General features: G+C 39.5%; 1 protein-coding gene across 1 annotated transcript in view; it reads right to left on the bottom strand.

The window, feature by feature from the left end:
• DPP6 (dipeptidyl peptidase like 6) overlaps nucleotides 1-26,254 on the bottom strand; it is a 780,578-nt gene that overhangs the window by 389,996 nt on the left and 364,328 nt on the right. The window contains exon 2 of the mRNA XM_068550205.1: nucleotides 24,129-24,243. Coding sequence (XP_068406306.1) covers nucleotides 24,129-24,243 — 115 coding nt within the window. The remainder of the gene's footprint in view (nucleotides 1-24,128; nucleotides 24,244-26,254) is intronic.

The following is a 26,254-nucleotide window of genomic DNA, read 5'->3' as shown; positions in this document are numbered from 1 at the left end:
CGGATGAATAATACTCCAAAGCTAATGGCGCTGAGTATCTTTTCATATGCTTATTGGCTATTTCTCTATCTTCTTTGCTCCCCTTATCCAGATGGTAAAAAGATGCAAAAGTTGAGAAATTCACTATTAGAGAGAAAAAGCAGTAGATGTGGCACAACAAACTTTTGCCAATATGTCTGAAAGATCAAAAGCTCAGGGTATGCAGACACACGAAAAGCTCTTTGAAACCTAAGTGTGTAACTCATAGATCTCCTCAGCCATCTCAGCAGAAGCCAGACATAGAGAAGGGAGTATCTAGGAAAATTCTGTGGAGGAGTCTTGTCTAATGGAATGAATCCCTATGACATACATAGGAGACCCACAGGTTCTTAAGAATTCTATATCTGCAGGAGCATTGCCAGCTTGGACTGGTAAGGACAGAGAGACTATGAAATAAAAGAAGGGCGTCAGACTTCCAAAATCCTCAGACGGGAAACAGGCTGATAAAATTACTCAGCTACAAATTCATGCTACCTTTCATGAAGAAGAAGAATGATCTCCAGAGGGCAGAGCTGAAAGCCACAGAGCATTATTCCCAGGCCTTTAAAACTAAAGGAGTTTGCCCAGTTGGATTTAGAAATGGTTTGGAACTGGTGACCCCTTTTTTCCTTCAATTTTCCCCTTTTTTCCTTCAATTTTCCCCTTTTTTGAACAGAAATGCCTGTAACTGTTATCCTATGCCTGTCTCACCACTGTATTCAGAAGAAGACACTTACTTCTTTCGTTTCACAGACTCACGATAGTGATGAATTTTGCCCCAGGATGGAGCACACCCCGTCTTACCCATAACTCATCTAGATGATTTACATGATGATATTTGGGACTGCTGAGCTGATGAGATGTTGGGCTCTGAACCGATGCTGTAATAGTTTGAGGCTTCTGGGGGCCTTAGGATGGAGTGAATGTACTTTGCACGTGGGATGGATGTAAATCTTGGAGGTCAGACTGCGTAGACAAGGTAATGCCAAGCAAAGATGTCCTTATGTACTGGTGTCATGGACTGAATTGTCTCCTCTCTCCCTAGTTCATATGTTGAAGCCTTAAATCCCAATGTGACTGTACTTGGAGACAGAACCTTAAAGGATGCAGTTAAATGAGATCATAAAGGTGGGGCCCTAATCCAACAGGACTGATATCCTTGTAAAAAGAGAGGTATAGAGATGGAGCTCTCTTTCTTTCTTTCTCTCTCTCTGTGCATTCAAGCAGAGAAAAAGCAATGTGAGACACAGTGACAAGATGCCATCTGCCAGCCAGGAAGAGAGGTCTCACTAGGAACCAACCCTGCTGGCCCTTAACCTTGGGCTTAAAGACTCGAAAACTGTGAGAAAATAAATTTCTGTTGTTTGAATGCAGTCTGTGGCTTTGTTATGCCAGCCCAAGCAGAATAATACAACTGGTATTTTCAAAATTTCAATTTGCAAACATTTGTTGTTAGCACACAGAAACACAATTAATATCTGAATACAGACCTGTATTCGGTAACCTTTCTAAACCTACTTATGCATTTTATTAGCATTATCTATATGGGTGTTCATTTTGTCTGCAATAAAGACAGTTTTACTTCATTTCAAGTAGAAACAATCCATTAGAATTGCTAAGAAAACGGGTTTGTTTAAGAAAGGCAAGGTCCAAATAAGAATAAACTAGTTGCAGCTATTGATGGATTTTAAGAAACAAGAGTCTATTTGACCTGAAGGCCTCCAGACAAACTGTTTAGTGATACAGAACTACAATTTCTCTCTCCCTATGGCTTTATCTGCATTGTCAGGTTTTACAAGAGAAATATATGTCTAAGCAAAAAATTGTGAATGTTTTAAATAAATTTTCCTATTTATTTATTTATTTGGAATAACTTCTCTTGTTTTTATCTTTTATAGGTTCTTTAGGTGATTATCCATAGACTTTGTAGTAAATGGTAAAGCTGTAATCTATTATTGATACTTAGGTAAATTTCATTTTTTTTTCAATACAAAAGCAAAATGCTTTTGCATTTGTTTTAAAGATCTGTGTTTTTTTTTTTTTTTTTAGTTGAAGGATAGTTGATTTACAACGTTGTGTTAGAATTTTCCATTTTAAAATCAACTGATTGTTTCGGGGGAGATTTTATTAAGTGGAAACTTGTAAATGTCACCCAGAGCTGAGAGAAAGAGCTGGAGCCACCGTGTTGGGATAGAGGAGAAGACGTGTAGGCACCAGCTTCTCCCTCTTGTCTAGTGAGAAGCCAGGAGGCTCCATTTAAGACCAGCAGAACAAGAAATGTATGTTTAAAGAAAGTCTCACGTGAACTTATGAAAGAGATCTCCAGAGGAACGAAAAATAACTTGATAGGTTCTACAACCCAGAGTGAAGAAAAGGAAGTGGGAGGAAATGTAAGTGAACTAAATGTTCTACCTTGATGGGAAGTAGTCTGTGAATACTGATATACGAGCATAACGTTAAGGATGACAGGAATAAATACCAGGAGAACCAAACTCAGAAATGGTCAGAAGTAATGATATCTAGGGACTGGTTGTAGAACGGATAATATGAGAAAAGTATTACTATAATTTTATTTAGATTGTTAATATCTTTTTCACTGTTTATTCTTCTGTTTATTATTTGGGCAATAAATATTAATAAAGTTGTATTCTGATCATAAGCATACACTCACACCCAAATTTATTGTCTGAGTGAGCATGTGTCTTCACGATGCACCAATGCCAAGGTCAGCTAACTTAGTCTTCCCAAAGCACAGTGTGCTACATGAACAAGGTGTGCAGATCCCAACAGAGAAGTGGGCGGGGCAACTCTTTACCTGGTGCCTGCAAGAGCAGGCATGTCCATCTCAAAATACTGGTGTCACAACAGCAAATACCCTACACACATTTAACGGATGATTTAGTTTCGAGAACCATTATCATTTGTCATACAAAATGTCCATTTTTTAATTTGAATTTTATTAGCTGTGTTGATTGATCTGTATTTAACTTGGCTCTTGCTGTTAAGTTTATATGAATTGTAAGTGGAGTCTGTATCTGCTTAATGCCTGGAAGTAAAATAATAAAAAGAAATAAGTCAATGTGGGAGGTAGATACTATACTGTCTTTTCCTCTCAAATTTTTAAAAACACAAGTATACACCTTAATGTGAATGAATTTCAGTCCCTTTTCTGGTGGTAGAGATGCTAAAGAATCACAGTTTGAAAGTGAGAGGACTCCCCCAGGGAGGAGGGAGGAGCGGGCGTGGGTTCTCACTGCGAGTGGGCAGAGGAAGCAGAAAGGTGAGGCACGGGACACGGCCATCACCTTGTCCATGGTCCCCAAAGCGTCCAGCACATCTCTCTCTAGTTCTGATCGCTCCACGAGTCCACGTTCATGCCTGTCTTCAAGATGTGGCCACTGTGAAATTGCTGAAGGCATTTACTTCCCTTTGTACAGTTTCCTGGGGCTGCTGTAACACACTGCCACAAATTTGGTCGCTTAAAACACAAGTTTATTCTCTCATGGCTCTGGAGGCCAGAAGTCTAAACTCAGTTTCAACGGGTCAAAATCAAGGTGTCAGCGGGCTCCTTGGAAGCTTGAAGGGAGAATACCTTCTTTGCCTCTTTCAGCTTCTGGGGCTCTGGGCGCTCCTCGCCTTGTGGCTGTATCGCTCCAATCTCTGCCTCCTGGTCACGTGGCCTCTCCCCTCCCTCTCTGTCACATCTCCCTCTGCCTCCTTCTTACAGAGATGCATGCAATTTCATTTAGGACCCACTGGATAATCCAAGAAAACCCCACATCTCAAGATGCTTAATGGAACCACATCTGTGAGGACCCACCCCTGGGATGACAGGTCCCAGGGATTAGGACATGCACATCGTTTGGGGAGCCATTTTTTTGCCTACCACATCCCTCAACACCTTTTGTCCCGTTTCCAACTAACCCACCACTTTAGAAGGCATCCTCTGAAAATGCAATAATCACACACTTACTGAACTTTTAAAAAAGACATAAAAAAAGAATCTGAACAAGGGAAAAGTGATGGAGAAAAAAGACTGGTTAAATCTGACGTTCTGTAGATTATCATTTAACTTAATTTCTGGTGATTTTAAATACCTCACATAAAAGCACAGAGTTAAGTTAGCAATAATCTGGGATTTGGGGAATATGCAATAGCAATCTGAGAAAGTGCATATACATGTTGTTTCTACTTTAAATGGTTGTTGAACCAGGGTTTAAGGTGAGAGTTCTGTCTCACTCAGGTAGGTGATTTAACTTCAACTTCTTCAGTCCCCTGAGCTGCCTAGTTCATTGTGGACAACTTCTCTCTATTTCTCTGACTTTATTATATCATCCATTTCTGTGTTCTGACCTAGACTCGGAAACTCAGCTTAGACCTGAATTGCTGCCTTTGGGTCCTGACTGGCCAGAGTCTTCCCTAAAATAGCATCTACTAGATCAGCCAGCCCCTTGTAACACATGGTCTCTAAGGCTCCCAAAATTCACTTGAAATTTACCAACAGGCTCTCATCTAAACCAAGCAATAGACTCCAGAGAAAACCAGAGTGCCAGGATAAGACGTACTCCTTTTCACAGTTTATATGCAACTATGCCTTTAAAATAGGATGCGTAATGTAGCAACGCTTTGAAAAGTGCCCCTTTATGGATAAATATGTAGGCACATTTGCCTTAACTTAGAGTCTTCATGCAAGCATGAATAGTAAGCATCTATCGCCATCCTTTTGATAAATGGCTCTTTAGTGTAAGGTTTCAATAAATAAGCAAGATGCACCTAACAATCCTTCTAGAACTAATGATGAAAAGTCAGAAGAGAGACTGTTACGATTCTCCTAGGGATACACTTCTCAGGACTTTGGAAGTTTGCAACTAACTATAAGGTTAGTAGCAGTGTAAATTAATTCTTTCTTTTATGAGAATCTGTCAGAACTCCCTCTTTTCAAATTTGTTTCAATTTAAAGAATGGTGCAAACTCACTGTTCAAGTTCAAGGAATGTAGACCTCGTTCCTCCAGTATTTCCTAAGTCAAGGGGTCTTACTGATTGTGGCAGATACTACACTGCCTCCCCAGGAGCCATGGCCCTCTGCCAACTCAGCAGAGGCAGACTCCTGTGAAATACTTGTTCTCTCAACCCTTTCAGCTAAGGGTAGCCATGCAATGTAGTTATATGAATAAGCTGCCTCCTGGCTAGTTTTGGGAAAAGAAAGAAATACATGAGGCAGGTTCTGATTTTCCCTTCCTTCCTGTGAGGGTGCAAGATGAGATGCGTGGTGCCGTTGCAGCTACTTTGCTGACATGAAGATGATGGCAGCAGAGAAAGATGGTCTTTGAGCCACTGAATCATCCTGGGACTGAGTGGGTCTAGACTTCTTGTTAGACTTCTTGTTTTGGGAAACATGATAAACACCTACAGTTTGAAGTATTTTAGTTAGGTATTTTGTTCCTTATGGACAAAAGTACTCTAATGGATACATCATAACATCTGGGCTTGGAAAAATACTCAAGCTGATCCCTAAGATGGTTAACAGATAGGCTGACCAGGTCCACGAACTTCCCGAAACATATTCACGTATTTATGAGCACATATATGCCCTTTTCCCCCTTTCAATGATAAGATCACTCATGGGTTTAACACATGCTAAAAGCAGTTATGACATACAAATTGTTATAGACAGCAGGAGCCATAAGAGTACAATCTCGAATTCAGTGCCTGGCATTCCAGACTCTCCCAATCAGCCTTAACTCCTGACACTCGTCACGTCCCTCAGTGCTTGCAGGCCAGGCATCTCCTGTTCAGCAAGCACACCAGGCTCATTCCGGCTCATGGTGACCTTCCTTCTTTTCCTTCCATTAACACCGGATCTGTCTTTCAAATTCCTCATCCTCCAAAATACCCTCCACAAATGCTCCTGTCATCACCGATCTCTCCCGTATTCTGGATTGTCATAACAAATATTACCCGCACCACCCATTTACAGCACTTAGTCTCAATTAGCATTGACACAGTAACTTTAATCAGAAACACCAGTAAGAAGAGTAGCAAAACAAACACCTATTTCAAGACTAGAGAGACACCACTCACCCAGTTCATCAGCTGGCAGGTGGGTGTGAAAAGAACCTACAAACGCAACCACAGATGCCCAAGTGCAAACGAACAATACTAGAGACCCATCAAGTAACCTGTGTGTCCCAGGACAGGACACCTGGTCATAGTCACTGATAATAATGGACTATGCCAAGACTGGATTTGGGGGATGAGTTTAATGTAGGAAGGAGAACCGAGAGGAAATGCCTAGGAAAAATGGGCAAGCCACCTATTTCTACAAGAAACAACAAGAAGCAGTAAGGTATTCATGACTTGTTATGATATACACAAAAGTTATTAAATTACTGTTAAGCCACTGTGCAATTTTCATAAGGATTATATGAGACCTCATGAAAAGGCAATCCATCACCAACTAAAACACTGGGCATAAATACAACTTAAAGTATAACAACGAATCTCACAAACATTATATTGAACAAAAGAACCAGCTGTAAAATAATAGATATTACATGATTACATTAATAACGTAAGTGCAAAAAGTATAAAAGTATGCAAAATTATTTTATGATGTTAGAAATTAGGTTAGCGTTAGGGAGATTAATGATGAGAAAGCGTATGGGGCAGCTTTGGGATGCTGGCTACATTCCGGGTTTTTAACCTGGGTGCAGGCTATGTCGTCTGTTCAGTTTGAAAATTCATCAAACAATATAGTATTTTATATATACATAAATTATACATATTTGTATATACAAAAATATATATATCATATTTTATATATATAATTTTTTTAAATTGTTTGTTCCAGAATTTTTTTCTCTTTTTTAAAAAATTTTTATTCGAGTAGAGTTGATTTACAATGTTGTGTTAGTTTCAGGTGTACAGCAAAGTGAATCAGTTATACATATACATATATCCACTCTTTTTTAGATTCTTTTCCTGTATAGGCTATTACAGAGTATTGAGTAGAGTTCCCTGTGCTATATAGCAGGTCCTTATTAGTTATCTATTTTATATATAGTAGTCTGTATATGTCAATCCCAAACTCCCAATTTATGCCTCCCCCCCTTACCCCCTGGTAACCATAAGCTTGTTTTGTTTGTTTTCTAAAACATTATATATATATATATATATATATATATATACACACACACATACATACATATATATATGTATATATATATATAATATTATATATATATAATAGTTTATATATATATAATGTTTTTAAATTGTTTGTTCCATAATCTTAAAAAGATAAACTTACAACACTGAGTTACCACTTCACAACTATTAGAATGACCAATTAGAAAATCTGAACCACTGACAACACCAAATGCAGGCGAGGATGTGGAGCAACAGGAACTCTCATCACTGCTGGTGGGAACGCAAAACGGTGCAGCCACTTCGGAAGACAGTTTGGTGGTTTCTTACAAAACTAAACATACTCATCGTATGACCCAGCAATCATTCTCCTTGGTATTTACCAAAGGAATTGAAAATGCATGTCTCACAGAAGCCTTGACACGAATGTTTACAGCAGCTTTATTCATAACTGCCAAAACTTGGAAGCAACCAAGATGTCCTTTAGTAGGTGAACGCAGCAATAAATTGTGGTACATCCAGACAATGGAATATTATTTAGTGCTAAAACGAAATAAACTATTAAACAATGATAGTTCCTCCATGGAGGAACCTTACATGTATATTGCTAAGTGAAAGAAGCCAATCTGAAAAGGCTGCATACTGTATGATTCCAACTATATGACATTCTGGAAAGGACAAAACTATGGAGACAGTAAAAAAATCAGTGGTTTCCAGGCATTATAGTGGAAGGGAGAATGAACAGACAGAGCATGGAGGATTTTTAGGGCAGCAAGCCTACTCTGCATGATACATGCCATCACAAATGTAAAGGCAGATACGTGCCATTATACATTTGTCCCAGTCCATAGACTGTACGACACCCAGGATGAACCCTAATGTAAACTATGCACTTTGAGTGATAATGACCTATCAATGTAGGTTCATAAACTGTCACAAAGGTACCGTCTGGTGAGGGATGTTGATGGTAGGAATGCCATGCATTTCTGCGGGGAGGGGGTGAATGGGAAAACTCTGTACCTTCCTCTCAATTTTGCTGGAACCTAAGACTGCTCTAAAAAATAAAGCCTATTTAAAAAATCCATGGAAATTTTATTACAGAACTTTCTTTGTTAACTAGCAGTAACAACTCAAGTGGAGGGATTCTCTCAGATGTATCAATAATTTTAATATGTAGCTTTTTCCCACATAAACCCATTTCATGCTATTTTGACTGGTGTAAATTCAGAACACTTGACCGAGTTTCTGACTTGGATGCACTTACACCCTCTTGCAAGAGAATCCGATTTACGAACTGTAACTGCCTATTTGCTAGATTTCTCTCCCTCTCAGTAAAGCCTATTGAGTCCAAGTGAAAATTAAAAAAAAAAAAAAAAAAAAGATGAGCTGGGAGCTAGCAATGCAGTTACAGACATTAGATATAAATCAAACAGTTATGAAATTTCAATTCCATAACAATAACCTCTCTGTTATGCTCCCACCCAAAAGATGGAGTCTTATATTCTGGTAACCTCTGCTTGGCCTTAACCCAAAGTCTACCTTCAACATGACTTTCAAATATCCAAGGCTTTTCGTTTTTATACCACCTAAAAGTGTTCTAGTGTTTTCCATCACAAACAACTGTCCATCTTCTCTACAGTGAAAATCCAGAAAAGTCAAATGTCAGGGATGTTTTAATGCAAATATGATCCTGGTGGATTTTTCAGCTCCCACAACCATAACTGTGGCATTAAAGATTATCAGAGTCCTTTTCATCAGAATGCAAGAGCTGTAGCTGCCCAAAAAAAGGCATACGCTGAGTGTGACCTATTGCAGACACATATTTAACATCTGAAAATAAAAAAGGTAACTTTGAGTCTATTATTCCAAAGAGAAATTTAGAAAAGGGCACAGACTAGCAAGGGAGAAATGAATGACAAAACTGAAAAGGACACATTCTCATCTGGCTAATCCCTTTGGAACTAAGATTGCCTTAAACACTTTTAATTTGATTTTTAAAACATAAATTGTGCGTAACTGGTGATAATTAGGCTGTACTGTAGAACAAAGGTACTTGTTGCTCAGAAATATTACCACGAGGCCCTTCGAGATCCTAGGGCACCAAAGTGGCATTCCATCACGATCCTTCCCAAGTTGGAAAGGGGATCCACATACACTCAGAAACATTTTCACCAAAAGACTGAATCCAAGGAGTTCGTAATGAATTGGGGGGTTAAGTAGAAAGCAGATGCTTTAATCTGAGTTTTAACAAAGCAGAATACAAGACTGGAAAGAGGTAGCACTTGAAAAGATAGTTTTTTAAAAAGTACATGCTATGAATTTCAAGTCAGTCTATGAAAGGGAAGCAAGGCTGGTAGGGATGCACCCAAACTGTGCACATATGTCCAGGGTGTTATTACTACTAGGACTCTCTGCTCTTCAAAACTTAACTTCCTCCCTCGTACAGTGGAAGCCACTCCTGCCGCGGACTTACGGAGAGATCAGTACTAGAGAGAGATGTGCTGGACACTTTGGGGGCCATGGATGAGTTGATGGCCATGCCGTATGTTATGTCAAAGATTCAGTTACTCACAACTCAACAGGTCTTTAACCAGCCCCGCCTGTGACTTCTGTTTTATTTTTGCTTCATGATTACACCACTGTGAAATTCTCCCTGTGCATGTTCTGTCTTTTTCAGTGGATCTCAGCTCTCGTGGAGAACACGTGCATCTTCTCTGCCCACACTTCGCCCAGCGCTGAGCTCAGTGCCCTCAGCCCCCTGCAGGGATCGTTCACGTTTGGTCAGTGGAGAGGCACTGCTGGTCGATGTGAGGATGCTCTGCACGGCAGTGAACTCAAGAAGGCTCGGAATGGCCTGCCGTCCTCCTGTGCGTGGAAGAATTGTGAAGCAAAAGCCACTGCTGCATCCCGGGAGAGGGACGAGCCGGTGATGGGAGGCACTCACCACTGAACCGGCCTGTCTGACTGCCCTAAGCCTAGGACACACAGCCCCTGAGCAGCACAACTGAGAAAGCAGCACTAGCTATGAAAGTCCAACAAAGCCAAAGGGTCCGGCAGGCTCAGCCACATTCTTATTTTAACAGAAGAATAAAAGAAATTCTGCTCAAAGCCTTTTCTGGAACACAGGGATTCACTAGGGCCTCACCTCATCGTTGCCCCTGACAACTGGCCATCAGCATTCAAAAAGATACCGGTTGGGCTTCCCTGGTGGCGCAGTGGTTGAGAATCTGCCTGCTAATGCAGGGGACACGGGTTCGAGCCCTGGTCTGGGAAGATCCCACATGCCGCGGAGCAACTGGGCCCGTGAGCCACAACTACTGAGCCTGCGCGTCTGGAGCCTATGCTCCGCAACAAGAGAGGCCGCGATAGTGAGAGGCCCGCGCACCGCGATGAAGAGTGACCCCCGCTTGCCACAACCAGAGAAAGCCCTCGCACAGAAACGAAGACCCAACACAGCCAAAAATAAAAATAAAATAAATAAATGAAAAGTTAAGTACATTGGAAATTGGAAGTAATGTTAATTCCGATTATCTGAGTGGAGTGATTATGGATGATATTTAAAAAAAAAAAAAAAGATACCGGTTGACGATGACTGTGTTCTCTGTTTACTGCAGAAGGGATGCTGCTGAGATGGTTCCCGCTGCACAAGGACTGAATGTAAAACACTTTCAGGATTAGCAGCTGCATCTGAGAGAACAGGAGTTTCCCTGTACAGCTGGGAAGACCCAGGGACAGCTCTCTGCCTGGCATTGACTTGGCCACGTGGAAGGGAAGGTCACAGAACTGGCTCTTAGCCTTAAGTTACTCAGTCCAGATGTTTCCCACCCAGCCTTGTTGCTCTGAACCGCTGGTGTGAGAGCAGCCCCCAGCAGCTCTTCTATCTCCCTTTGAGGTGATGGCTGCACGAGCCCTCGGATTCTGGGTGACATGAATGCTCATGTACCTCGGTGGGGGTGGGAATGACTGCAAACTACCTAAACCATCATTGCTTCCTAACTTTCAAAGTGAGTGCTGCACAATCACAGTATCACATCTTCGATAATCATGTTCTCACATAAAGCACACTTATGTTCAAAGCAAAGCAAAGGTAGGAACGCATGCTCCACAAATTCTGAGGGAGACCTGATTTCCTTTCTATTAATTAAAAATATATAGTTGCCAAAGTCCCCAGCTTGCACGAATTAATTGTTAATTAATATAAAACACCAGCAAAATTATAAAAGAGAATAGTACTTGTCTTTACCAATCCCCTGCCCCAATCCCTCTCGAATCTACTCATTTAGATTTTGACAGTTCAATGGATTTCTTTCCTGTTCAGTGAGACGTTCTGTGCTTAATCATGAGTCCAACTGTTCCAGGAACTCTTGGCTCTTCCTAAAACTCACGGAGAGACCAACTCTCTTTTCATAACTGCCACTGAAACCTCTTCACCATTAGACAAGTGTTGTTGTCACTTTAGTATATAAATGGCCAGACTGAATCACTTTTTTTTAAACATCTTTATTGGAGCATAATTGCTTTACATGGTTGTGTTAGTTTCTGCTGTATAGCAAAGAGAATCAACTATATGAATACATATATCCCCATATTCCCTCCCTCTTGCATCTCCTTCCCACCCTCCCTATCCCACCCCTCTAGGTGGACACAAAGCACCGACCTAATCTCCCTGTGCTATGCGGCTGCTTCCCACTAGCTATCTATTTTACATTTGGTAGTGTATATATGTCCATGTCACTCTCTTTGTCCCAGCTTACCCTTCCCCCTCCCCGTGTCCTCAAGTCCATTCTCTATGTCTGCGTCTTTATTCCTGTCCTGCCCCTAAGTTCTTCAGAAGCTTTTTTTTTTTTTTTTCGATTCCACATGTATGTGTTAGCATACGGTATTTGTTTTTCTCTTTCTGATTTACTTCACTCTGTACGACAGACTCTAGGCCCATCCACCTCACCACAAATAACTCAATTTCGTTTCTCTTTATGGCTGAGTAATATTCCATTGTATACACGTGCCACATCTTCTTTATCCATTCGTCTGTCGATCGGCATTTAGGTCGCTTCCATGTCCCGGCTATTGTAAATAGTGCTGCAATGGACATTGTGGTACATGACTCTTTTTGAATTATGGTTTTCTCAGGGTATATGCCCGCTAGTGGGATTGCTGGGTCATATGGTAGTTCTACTTTTAGTTTTTTAAGGAACCTCCATACTGTTCTCCATAGTAGCTGTATCAATTTACATTCCCACCAACAGTGCAAGAGGGCTCCCTTTTCTCCACATCCTCTCCAGCATTTATTGTTTGTAGGTTTTTTGATGATGGTCATTCTGACTGGTGTGAGGTGACACCTCATTGTAGTTTTGATTTGCATTTCTCTAATGATTAGTGATGCTGAGCATCCTTTCATGTGTTTGTTGGCAATCTGTATATTTTCTTTGGAGAAATAGGTCTATTTAGGTCTTCTGCCCATTTTTGGATTGGGTTCTTTGTTTTTGTGATATTGAGCTGCATGAGCTGCTTGTAAATTTTGGAGATTAATCCTTCGTCAGTTGCTTCATTTGTAAATATTTTCTCCCATTCTGAGGGTTGTCTTTTCGTCTTATGGTTTCCTTTGCTGTGCAAAAGCTTTTAAGTTTCATTAGGTCCCATTTGTTTATTTTTGGTTTTATTTCCATTTCTCTAGGAGGTGGGTCAAAAAGGATCTTGCTGTGATTTATGTCATAGAGTGTTCTGCCTATGTATTCCTCTAAGAGTTTGACGGTGTCTGGCCTTATATTTAGGTCTTTAATCCATTTTGAGTTTATTTTTGTGTATGGTGTTAGGGAATGTTCTAATTTCATTCTTTTACATGTAGCTGTCCAGTTTTCCCAGCACCACTTATTGAAGAGGGTGTCTTTTCTCCGCTGTATATTCTTGCCTCCTTTACCAAAAATAAGGTGACCATAGGTGCGTGGGTTTATCTCTGGGCTTTCTATCCTGTTCCATTGATCTATATTTCTGGTTTTGTGCCTGTACCATATTGTCTTGATTACTGTAGCTTTGTAGTATAGTCTGAAGTCAGGGAGTCTGATTCCTCCAGCTCTGTTTTTTTCCCTCAAGACTGCTTTGGCTATTCGGGGTCTCTTGTGTCTCCATACAAATTTTGAGATGATTTGTTCTAGTTCCGTAAAAAATGCCATTGGTAATTTGATAGGGATTGCATTGAATCTGTAGATTGCTTTGTAGTATAGTCATTTTCACAATATTGATTCTTCCAATCCAAGAACATGGTATATCTCTCCATCTGTTGGTATCATCTTTCTTTCATCAGTGTCTTATAGTTTTCTGCATACAGGTTTTTTGTCTCCTCAGGTAGGTTTATTCCTAGATATTTTATTCTTTTTGTTGCAATGGTAAATGGGAGTGTTTCCTTAATTTCTCTTTCAGATTTTTCATCATTAGTGTAGAGGAATGCAAGAGATTTCTGTGCATTGATTTTGTATCCTGCTACTTTACCAAATTCATTGATTAGCTCTAGTAGTTTTCTGGTAGCATCTTTAGGATTCTCTACGTATAGTATCATGTCATCTGCAAAGAGTGACAGTTTTACTTCTTTGCCGATTTGTATTCCTCTTATTTCTTTTTCTTCTCTGATAGCTGTGGCTAAAACTTCCAAAACAATGTTGAATAATAGTGGTGACAGTGGGTAACCTTGTCTGTTCTTGAGCTTAGTGGAAATAGTTTCAGTTTTTCACCATTGAGAACGATGTTGGCTGTGGGTTTGTCATATATGGCCTTTATTATGTTGAGGTAAGTTCCCTCTATGTCTACTTTCTGGAGAGTTTTTATCATAAATGGGTGTTGAATTTTGTCAAAAGCTTTTTCTGCATCTATAGAGGTGATCATGTGGTTTTTCTCCTTCATTCTGTTAATATGGTGTATCACATTGATGGATTTGCATATATTGAGGAATCCTTTCATTCCTGGGATAAACCCCATTTGATCATGGTGTGTGATACTTTTAATGTGCTGCTGGATTCTGTTTGCTAGTATTTTGTGGAGGATTTTTGCATCTATGTTCATCAGTGATATTGGCCAGTAGTTTTCTTTTTTTGTAACATCTTTGTCTGGTTTTGGTATAAGGGTGATGGTGGCCCCGTAGAATGAGTTTGGGAGTGTTCCTCCCTCTGCTATATTTTGGAAGAGTTTGGGAAGGATAGGTGTTAGCTCTTCTCTAAATGTTTTGATAGAATTCGCCTGTGAAGCCATCTGGTACTGGACTTTTGCTTGTTGGAAGATTTTTAATCACTGTTTCAATTTCAGTGCTTGTGATTGGTCTGTTTATATTTTCTATTTCTTCCTGGTTCAATCTTGGAAGGTTGTGCTTTTCTGAGAACTTGTCCATTTCTTCCAGGTTGTCCATTTTATTGGCATATAGTTGCTTGTAGTAACCTCTCATGATCCTTTGTATTTCTGCAGTGTCAGTTGTTACTTCCCCTTTTTCATTTCTCATTCTATTGATTTGAGTCTTCTCCATTTTTTTCTTGATGAGACTGGCAGATGGTATATCAATTTTGTTTATCTCCTCAAAGAACCAGCTTTTAGTTATATTGATCTTTGCTATCGTTCCTTCATTTTTTTTTCATTTATTTCTGATTGATCTTTATGATTTCTTTCCTTCTACTAACTTTAGGGTTTTTTCGTTCTTCTTTCTCTAATTGCTTTAGGTATAAGGTTAGGTTGTTTATTTGAGATGTTTCTTGTTTCTTGAGGGTAGGATTGTGTTGCTATAAATTTCACTCTTAGAATTGCTTTTGCTGCATCCCATAGGCTTTGGGCCGTTGTGTTTTCATTGTCATTTGTTTCTAGGTATTTTTTGATCTCCTCTTTGATTTCTTCAGTGATCTCTTGGTTATTCAGTAGCGTTTTGTTTAGCCTCCATGTGTTTGTATTTTCTACAGTTTTTTTTCCTGTAATTGACATCTAGTCTCATAGCGTTGTGGTCGGAAAAGACACTTGGTACGATTTCAGTTTTCTTAAATTTACCGAGGCTTGATTTGTGACCCAAGATATGCTCTATCCTGGAGAATGTTCCATGAGCACCTGAGAAGAAAGTGTATTCTGTTGTTTTTGGATGGAATGTCCTATAAATATCAATTAAGTCCATCTTGTTTAATGTCTCATTTAAAGCTTGTGTTTCCTTATTTATATTCATTTTGGAGGATCTGTCCATTGGTGAAAGTGGGGTGTTAAAGTCCCCTACTATGATTGTTACTGCCAATTTCCCCTTTTATGGCTGTTAGCATTTGCCTTATGTATTGAGGTGCTCCTATGTTGGGTGCATAAATATTTACAATTGTTATATCTTCTTCATGGATTGATCCCTTGATCATTATGTAGTGTCCTTCTTTGTCTCTTGTAATAGTCTTTATTTTAAAGTCTATTTTGTCTGATATGAGAATTGCTACTCCAGCTTTCTTTTGATTTCCATTTGCATGGAATATCTTTTTCCATCCCCTCACTTTCAGTCTGTATGTGTCCCTAGGTCTGAAGTGGGTCTCTTTTAGACAGCATATGACAGGTCTTGTTTCTGTGTCCATTCAGCCAGTCTATGTCTTTTGGTTGGAGCATTTAATCCATTTACATTTAAGTTAATTATCGATATGTAAGTTCCTATTACCATTTTCTTAATTGTTTTGGGTTTGTTATTGTAGGTCTTTTCCTTCTCTTGTGTTTCCTGCCTAGAGAAGTTCCTTTAGCATTTGTTGTAAAGCTGGTTTGGTGGTGCTGAATTCTCTTAGCTTTTGTTTCCCTGTAAACGTTTTAATTTCTCCGTCAAATCTGAATGAGATCCTTGCTGGGTAGAGTAATCTTGGTTGTAGGTTTTTCCCTTTCATGACTTTAAATATGTCCTGCCACTCCCTTCTGGCTTGCAGAGTTTCTGCTGAAAGATCAGCTGTTAACCTTATGGGGATTCCCTTGTATGTTATTTGTTGCTTTTCCCTTGCTGCTTTTAATATTTTTTCTTTGTATTTAAGTTTTGATAGTTTGATTAATATGTGTCTTGGCATGTTTCTCCTTGGATTTATCCTGTATGGGACTCTCTGTGCTTCTTGGACTTGGCTGACTATTTCCTTTCCCATATTAGGGAAGTTTTCAACTATAATCTCTTCAAATATTTTCTCAGTCCCTTTCTTTTTCTCTTCTTCTTCTGGGACCCCTGTAATTCAAATGTTAGTGCGTTTAATGTTGCCCCAGCGGTCTCTGAGACTGTCCTCAATTCTTTTCATTCTGTTTTCTTTATTCTGCTCTGTGGTAGTTATTTCCACTATTTTATTTTCCAGGTCACTTATCCTTTCTTCTGCCTCAGTTATTCCACTATTGATTCATTCTAGAGAATTTTTAATTTCAATTTATTGTGTTGCTCATCATTGTTTGTTTGCTCTTTAGTTCTTCTAGGTCCTTGTTAAACGTTTCTTGTATTTTCTCCATTCTATTTCCAAGATTTTGGATCATCTTTACTATCATTACTCTGAATTCTTTTTCAGGTAGACTGCCTATTTCCTCTTCATTTGTTTTGTCTGGTTGGTTTTTACCTGCTCCTTCATCGGCTGTGTATTTCTCTGTCTTCTCATTTTGCTTAACTTAGTGTGTCTGGGGTCTCCTTTTCGCAGGCTGCAGGTTAATAGTTCCCGATTTTTTTGGTGTCTGCCCCCAGTGGGTAAGGTTGGTTCAGTGGGTTGTGTAGGCTTCCTGGTGGAGGGGACTGGTGTCTCTCTGCTAATGGGTGGGGTTGTGTTCCTGTCTTGCTAGTTGTTTGGCATGGGGTGTCAGCACTGGAGCTTGCTGGTCGTTGAGTGGAGTTGGGTCTTAGCATTGAGACAGAGATCTCTGGGAGAGATCTTGCCGACTGATATTACGGGGGGCCAGGAGATCTCTGGTGGTCCAATGTCCTGAACTCACCTTTCCCATCTCAGAGGCTCAGGCCTGACACCTGGCCAGAGCACCAAGACCCTATCAGCCTCACGGCTCAGAAGAAAACAGAGGAAAAAAAGAAAGAAAAAAAATAAATAAAACAAATAAAGTTATTAAAATAAAAAAAATTTTTAAATACTATTAAAATAGAAAAATTTAAAAAGTAATAAAAAAAAGAAGAGAGCAACTAAACCAATAAACAAATTCACCAATGATAATAAGCGCTAAAAACTAAACTAAGATAGACATATAAATCAGAAACTAGTCAGTCGCATACAGCAAACCCGAAGTCTACAGTTGCTCCCAAAGTCCACCGCCCTTAATTTTGAGATGATTCGTTGTCTCTTCAGGTATTCCACAGATGCAGCGTACATCAACTTGACTGTGGAGATTTAATCTCCTGCTCCTGAGGCTGCACGGAGAAATTTCCCTTTCTCTTCTTTGTTCACGCAGCTCCTGGGGTTCAGCTTTGGGTTTGGCCCTGCCTCTGCATGTAGGTCACCCTCTGGTATCTGTTCTTCGCCCAGACAGGAGGGGGTTAAAGCAGCGGCTGATCTGGGGGCTCTGGCTCACTCAGGCCAGGGGGAGAGAGGGGTACGGAATGCGGGGCGAGCCTGCGGCGGCAGAGGTGTCGTGACGTTGCAACAGCCTGAGGCGCGCCGTGCGTTCTCCCGGGGAAGTTGTCCCTGGATCACGGGACCCTGGCAGTGGCGGGCTGCACAGGCTCCTGGGAGGGGAGGTGTGGACAGTGAGCTGTGCCTGCACACAGGCTTCTTGGTGGCGGCAGCAGCAGCCTTAGCATTTCACGCCCGTCTCTGGTGTCCGCGCTGATAGCCGCAGCTCGCGCCTGTCTCTGAAGCTCGTTTAAGCAGTGTTCTGAATCTCCTCTCCTCATGCACCCCTAAACAATGGTCTCTTGCCTCTTAGGCAGGTCCAGACGTTTTTCTGGACCCCCTCCCAGCTAGCTGTGGCACACTAGCCCCCTTCAGGGTGTGTTCACGCAGCCAACCCCAGTCCTCTCCCTGGGATCTGACCTCCAAAGCCTGAGCCACAGCTCCCAGCCCCAACCCGTCCTGGCGGGTGAGCAGACAAGCCTCTCGGGCTGGTGAGTGCTGGTCGGCACCGATCCTCTGTGCGGGAATCTCTCCGCTTTGCCTTCTGCACCCCTGTTGCTGCACTCTCCTCCGTGGCTCTGAAACGTCCCCCCCGTGCAGCCCTGGTCTCCGCCAGTGAAGGGGCTTCCTAGTGCGTGGAAACTTTTCCTCCTTCACAGCTCCCTCCCAGAGGGGCAGGTCCTGTCCCTATTCTTCTGGCTCTGTTTTTCCTTTTTTCTTTTGCCCCACCCAGGTACGTGGGGAGCTTCTTGCCTTTTGGGAAGTCTGAGGTCTGCTGCCAGCATTCAGCAGGTGTTCTGTAGGACTTGTTCCACATGTAGATGTATTTTTGATGTATTTGTGGGGAGGAAGGTGATCTCCACATCTTACTCCTCCGCCATCTTGAAGGTCCTCCCTGAATCACTTTTTTAAACAACTTTCCCACCATTGTTTATGCTAACATCTTAATTGAGATAAAATTCACATATCATAAAGTTTACCTTTTTAGTGTATACAACTCAGTAGTTTTCAATGTGCTAAAGAATTGTGCATTCATCACCAGTATCGAATTCCAGAATATCTGCATCACCCCCAAAAGAGGTCTCATTATGATGTGTTGAGGTAGGTTCATCAGTTGTATCAGATGTACCACTCAGGTGGGGATGTAGATAACGAGAGGAACCATGCATGTGTGGGGCAGCGCGTATGCAGGAAATCTCTGTACCTTCCTCTCAATTTTGCTGTGAATTTAAAACTGCCCTAAAACTATCATGTCTTTATAAAAGAAGAAATCTCATGCCTATTAGCAGACATTTCTTACTCTCCCCACTTCCAGTCCCTGGCAACCACTAATCTACTTTTTATCTCTATGGATTTGTCTACTGTGGAATCATACAATATGTGGCCTTTTTGTCTAACTTCGTGCACGTAGCATAATGTTTTCAAGTTTTATCTATGCTGTAGTATGCATCCGTATTCCATTTTTTATAGCTGAATAGTATTCCATTGTATGGATATACCACAATTGTTTATCTATTCACCAGGTGAGGGACCTTTGGGTTGTTTCTACTTTTTGGCTGTTATGAATGTTTCTATGGATATCTGTATACAAATTTCTGTATGAACATATATTTTCAATTTCCTTGGGCATATACCTAGGAGTGGAATGACTGGGTCATATGGTAACTCTGTGTTTCATTTTTTGAGGAACTACCAGAATGTTTTCAACAGAGGCTACACACTTTTACATTCCTACTAGTACTGAATGAAGGTTCCAAGTTTTCCACATCCTCACAAATACTTGTTATTTTGTTTAAATATATATATATATATATATATATATATTTGAATTTGACTTGGAGGGTATTATGCTAAGTGAAATGTCAGACAGAGAAAGACAAATACTGTATGATATCACTTATGTGTGGAATCCAAAAAGTACAACAAACTAGTGAATATAACAAAAAAGAAGCAGACTCACAGATACAGTGAACAAACTAGTGGTTACCAGTGGGGAGAGAGAGGGGAGGGGCAATATAGGGGTGGGGGAGTGGGACGTGCAAACTATTGAGTGTAAGGCAGGTTACAAGGATTTTTAGTATAACACAGGGAACAGAGCCAATATTTTGTAATAACTGTAAGTGGAGTGTAACCTTTAAAAATTGTATAAAAAGTAAATGCACAAAAAATAATATGTATATATAGGCATCTAACTGTGATTTTGATTTGCATTTCCCTGATGACTAATGATGTAGAGCATTTTTCTTGTGCTTCCTGGCCATTGGTATTTCTTTGGAGAAATGTTCAAATCCTTTACCCATTTTTAAATTAAATTGTTCGGCTCCTGTTTTGAGTTGTAAGAATTCTTTAAATAACCTGGACGTTAGATGTTTATTGAAGATATAATTTGCAAATATGCTTCTCACATTCTGTGGGTTGTCTTTTCAGTTTCTTCATAGTGTCCTTTGATACACAGAACGTTTTATGCTTGATGAAGTCTAACTTATCTACTTTTTCTTGAGTTGCTTGTGCTTTTGGTGTCATATCTAAAAAACCGTTGCCGAATCCAAGGTCACAAAGATTTACTCCTATGTTTTCTTCTAGGAGTGCTAAAGTTTTAGCTCTTATTTTTCGGTTCTTGAGCCACACTGAGTTAATTTCTGTACAAGCTGTGAGGTAGGAGTCCAGTTTCATTCTTTGCATGTAGATACCCAGTTGTACCAGTACCATTTGTTGAAAAGACTACTTTTTCCCCATCAAGTGGTCTTAGCACCCTTGTCAAAAATGAATGCAAAATAACTGTATGGGTCTATTTTTGAACTCTACATTCTATTCCATTGACCTATATATCTATACTTAGGATAGTACCACAATACTTTGATTACTGTAGCTTTAGAGGAAGTTTAGTATCAGAGATGTAAGTCCTTCAACGGATTTTTTTTCCCCAAGATTGTTTTGGCTGGTCTGAGTACCTTGCATTTTCATATGAAGTTTAGAATTGGCTTGTCAATTTCTGCAATAAAACTAATTGGGATTTTGATAGGGATTGGGTTGAATCTGTAGATAAATTTGCTAAGTAGTGCCATGTTATAACACTATTACATCTTCTAATCCAGGAACATGGGGATAGCTTTCCACTTACTTAGGTCTTCTTTAATTTCTTTCAATTATCTTTGGTGATTTTCAGTGTACAAGTCTTATACTTCTTTTGTTGATTTCTAAGTAACTTATTCCAGGGGTCCCCAACTCCTGGGCCACGGACCGCTACTGGTCCGTAGCCTGTTAGGAACTGCGCTGCACAGCAGGAGGTGAGCCGCGGGCAAGCGAGTGAAGCTCCATCTGTATTTACAGCCACTCCCCATAGCTTGCATTACTGCCTGAGCTCCACCTCCTGTCGGATCAGCGGCAGCATTAGGTTCTCATAGGAGCGCGAACCCTACTGTGAACTGCGCATGTGAGGGATCTAGCTTGCTCGCTCCTTATGATATCTGAGGTGGAGCCAAGGCAGTGATGCTAGCGCTGGGGAGTGGCTGCAAATACAGATTATCATTAGCAGAGAGGTTTGACTGCACAGAGATAATGAATCAATCACTTGCAGACTCATATCAAAAGCCTATCAGTGAGTGGCAAGTGAAAACAAGCTCAGGGCTCCCAATGATTCTGCATTATGTTGAGTTGTATAATTATTTCATTATATATTACAATGTAATAATAATAGAAATAAAGTACACAATAAATGTAATGCGCTTGAATCATCCTGAAACCATCCTGCCCCACCCCTGTCCATGGAAAAATTGTCTTCCACGAAACCAGTCCCTGGTGCCAAAAAGGTTGCAGACCGTTGACTTATTCCCTTTGAAACTAATGTAAGTGGAATCATTTCTAAATTTCATTTTTGAATTGTTCGTTACCAGTATATAGAAATATAAATATTTTTTGTATAATGGTCTTGTATCTTCCAATGTTGCTGAACTCATTTATTAGTTATAGTATGTTTTATTTTTTGTGTTTGTGGATTCTTTAAGATTTTCTATACATGAGATCATGCCATCTATGAATAGAGATAGTTTTACTTCTTTTTTACCTGGGTGTCTTTTTTCTCCCTTGCCTAATTGTTAGAATCTCCAATACAATGTTAAACAGAAATAGTGAGAGTGTCATCAACAGAGAATCTACAAACAACAAATGCTGGAGAGGGTGTGGAGAAAAGGAAACCCTCCTGCACTGTTGGTGGGAATGTAAATTGATACAGCCACTATGGAGAACAGTATGGAGGTTCCTTAAAAAACTAGAAATAGAATTATCATATGATCCAGCAATACCACTACTGGGCATATACCCAGAGAAAACCATAATTCAAAAAGACACACGCACCCCAGTGTTCATTGCAGCACTATTTACAATAGCCAGGACATAGAAGCAACCTAAATGACCATCAACAGACGAATGGATAAAGATGTGGCACATATATACAATGGAATATTACTCAACCATAAAAAGGAACGAAATTGGGTCATTTGTTGAGACGTGGATGGATCTAGAGACCGTCATACAGAGTGAAGTAAGTCAGAAAGAGAAAAACAAATATCGTATATTAACGTATATATGTGGAACCTAGAAAAATGGTACAGATGAACCGGTTTGCAGGGCAGAAATTGAGACACAGATGTAGAGAACAAACGTATGGACACCAAGGGGGGAAAGTGGCGGGGGGGGTGGAGGGGGGGGTGGGATGAATTGGGCGATTGGGATTGACATGTATACAATGATGTGTACAAAATTGATGACTAATAAGAACCTGCTGTATAAAAAAATAAATAAAATAAAATTCAAAATTTCAAAAAAAAAAAGAATATATTGTATAATATGGGAGATATAGCCAACATTTTATAATAACTATAAATGGGGTATAACCTTTAAAAATTGTGAATCACTATATTGTACACCTGTAACTTATATAGTATTGTACATCAACTATACTTCAATTAAAGAATGCAAAAAAAATTTAAAAAAAAAAATAGTGAGAGTGAATATCCCTGTCTTATTCCTGATCTTAGCAGGAATACTTTCAGTATTTCACTGTTAAGTATAATATTAGCTGTGGGCTATTTATAGATGCTCTTCATAAGGTTGGGAAAGTTTCTTTCTTTGCTCTTTGAACGTTTTATCATGAAAGGATTCTGAACTTTGTCAAATGCTTATTCTGCATCTATTGAGATGACCATGTTTTTTTCTCCCTTTATCCTATTAATATGGGTGTATTACATTGATTTTTCATATGTTAAACCAAATTTTTTTCCTGGGATAAATCCCATTTGATCATGGTGTATAATCCTTTTTATATGTTCCTGGTAATTTGGTTCTATTGGCTAGTATTTTGCTGAGGTTTTTGTATCTATATTCATAAGAGATACTGGTCTGTAGTTTTCTTGTGATACCTTTCTTGAGTTTTGGTTTCAGGGTACAAACTACTCTTTTTCCATTTAAGTTTTGTGATTATAGTTTAAACATACCTCAAAATTTGCCTGCACTTTTTGTACCTATCAAAACTTTTTTTACGTTGCATTTTTTCCCTCTTAAAGTCTAATACCCGTGTAGTCTATTTATTGAGGATTGGAACATTTTTTTTTTTGTCCACACAAATTGACACCTAATACGACAAGGGGAATGGATAGTTACACACTGTTTATATATGGTATAATGTTTTCCTATCATGACCCCCCACATGTTTATCTTATGGGCAAAGGCTTTCTTCTTGCCCTAATCTCACCACTCTCTTGCTACTAAATTCTTGCCACTCCATTAAAGCCCACTTCACATATTACTTTCTCCATGAACTTTAACATAAAGGGTCTCTCTCTCTCTTTCCTCTCCGCTTCTATACAACTTATGTTTGAAACTTTCAATAATCCGTGTCTAAATATGTTTTTTTCTGTAGACTTTTGCTGACAATTTTTGTGTATTTTTCTTCCCTGAGAGATTTCTGATTCTGTTTTATACTTCCTTTATTTCATCAGTAGTATCTAGTAAGTAGTTTATCCTTAGTTCACATTCAATACATGTTGTTTTCATAATTGTCTTAATTCATCCTCGATAAAACACCCAGGAATTCCATGAGATATAAAATTATTATACTTATAATGACACCATCTTTAAGCTCATCCAGCATAAATAAATACTTGTGAATTTTAATATATGCCAAGAATTTCCACCCAGTCAACAATTACCTAAACAAATTCAGAGCATGTAAAATAGATCTTTTTTATTGAAAGTGTATTACATCATTTTAACGTATGGCACAATGAGAATTAGAACCTGCGAAAAATAAATTATATAATGGGTAGTTACTTAGAAAAAATCTCAGAGTAAACTTATGCCCTTTTTCCCTTACAGCAGCTTGCTTTTCCAAGAATAAATGTGAGTACCTGGCGTCAGCAGCACCACTGAGGTGACAATCAGGGAGCAGATGACCAGGATGACAAGCAGTGCGATCGCTATGCCTTTCCAGTTTCTCTGTGGAGGGTTACTCCCCACCAGCTCCTAAAGCAACAGCAGGAAAGAGAAACTCTGTGAGTAAAATAAGGAACTAAAATAAGCCAGTGGATACACTTCATTCAAATCAAGAGCTCAGGCGTATTCTCATCCTTGAAAGCTATGATCAACTCCTTTCTCTGCCCTCTGCCTCGGTGTCCAAAGGCCCCAGGTTCCCTTCTCTATCCCAGGGCAAAGCCTTATCTCAAGAAGAATTGGATATTATATTATGTTTACAGCTTTTGTGTAACTTAATGCTTCTCCACCCAATAAACTAGATTCCACAGCATAGGGTGATTGTGGAGTTTCTTATTACAGTCAACCTATTAACCCCCATCAAATCAAACCCAAGTATGATGAATTTTTCTAGCCCTAAGACCTCTCTCATCTTTCTCTTCATTGACATCCACGTTGTTAAGTTCTACTTCAGGCTACCAAATTCAAACATTTATTTAGCACATACTATGTGCCAATTTTAATCAACATTTGTCTACTTCTCACCATCCTGAGCCTTTTCTTCCTTCTATAGCTCCTCAAACAAAGCTTTAAGACTTCCCAGGTCTTGCTTCACTGGGTAACCCACCTACCCCTTTTCTAGGTTTTAGTCCCCTCCAGGGACCGCATTATAGCAGGTGTTGGGGGCATGAGGGGGATCTGGAGACATTGCTAAAGAATGCTAAAGGTTGAAAAGATCTAGGAAATTAATCAGGCATACTGGCTGCTGAGACCAAACTTTCAGTTCCTTTCAAATTAGGATGATTATATAATTTACAGTCCAAACTAGGATCATTTGAGAGACAAAGGGGGTAATATTAATAATCAATAATAAATATAATAGTTAATATTATTATTAATTATACAAGAGCAACTGAGACTCTCCAGGGCAAATTAAGTCATATGGTCACACTGCAAATGAACTACTGCCCCTTCTGCCTATACATAGATCACAAAATATTCTCTCTTATAGCGTCCACTATTGCGACTCGCATTAAATGAGAGTCAAAATGTAATAGGATGGAGATGGCCTCAAAAAGTAGGCAACGCGATATATAAATACACCCTTATCCAAGGCTGAAAGTTCATTAGAATGTATCAGATTTCTGTAAATCAAAATATAGATAATACTCAACCATGGGATAGTAAATAATATTTGACATCTAAATATTTAATATTGGCTATCTAGGTTATAGAATCAAGAAAAATTTGACTCCAAACAATTAATATTGGCCATCTAGGTTATCCAATTAAGAAAAATTCTGAGGACCATTAAAGCCTTAGCGGGAAAGTGTTCTACAGTTTTTAGAAATTTCTACCAGTATGCTTATTTGCCATTGAGAACTGAATTTGCCTATTAAAAAGTGGCTTTTCAGCACTTAAAAATAAGACTAAACATGAGTATGAAATTATGACAAAAGGTTATACTGAGTCAACCTCATTTCCTATTGGATAGGGTTTTCTACGCGAGGAAGTCGCTGGCCAGTGACAAGAAGTGATCAGATCTCACTGATTCAGCAGCTTTTCATTTCATTTACAGAGGAAATAAGCCATTCTCACCAAAGCTGTGAATAGCATAAATCTTGCAGTAGTACTATCCCTAAGACCATCATAGTGTACATGATCTCCCACAGACCCGAAGTGGACATTTCTCAAACACTGTTCAGATTAAATCCCAGGGTAACAATCAAAACCATAACGATTTCATACTCAAGACTGAATCTTATCAAGATGAAGAATGATGAAATTAGTGGTATTGTCTTCATCAGCTCAAACAATGGATATCTTTCAAATCTTGTTTCTGATAAGAATAATCTAGGATTCTAAAATTTGCTTTAAACACATCTATTAGATGCACTGATAGAAGTTTATATGAAAAAAAAAAAAACCTAAGACTTCTGCTTTGCATCAACTTCTTGAGCAGCCAGTAGCGTAACTAATTTACTTGCAAAAGTGTACTTGAATGATGTTACAGTGATGTTCCCAGTAGGTCCCTCCCTGGCCCAAGTACACTCACAATATGCTG

Source organism: Eschrichtius robustus, chromosome 8 (genome assembly GCF_028021215.1).
Source record: "Eschrichtius robustus isolate mEscRob2 chromosome 8, mEscRob2.pri, whole genome shotgun sequence".
Taxonomy (NCBI): Eukaryota; Metazoa; Chordata; class Mammalia; order Artiodactyla; family Eschrichtiidae; genus Eschrichtius; species Eschrichtius robustus.
The sequence above is the reverse complement of the archived record's forward strand: the minus strand, read 5'-3'. Positions and strand labels throughout refer to the sequence as shown.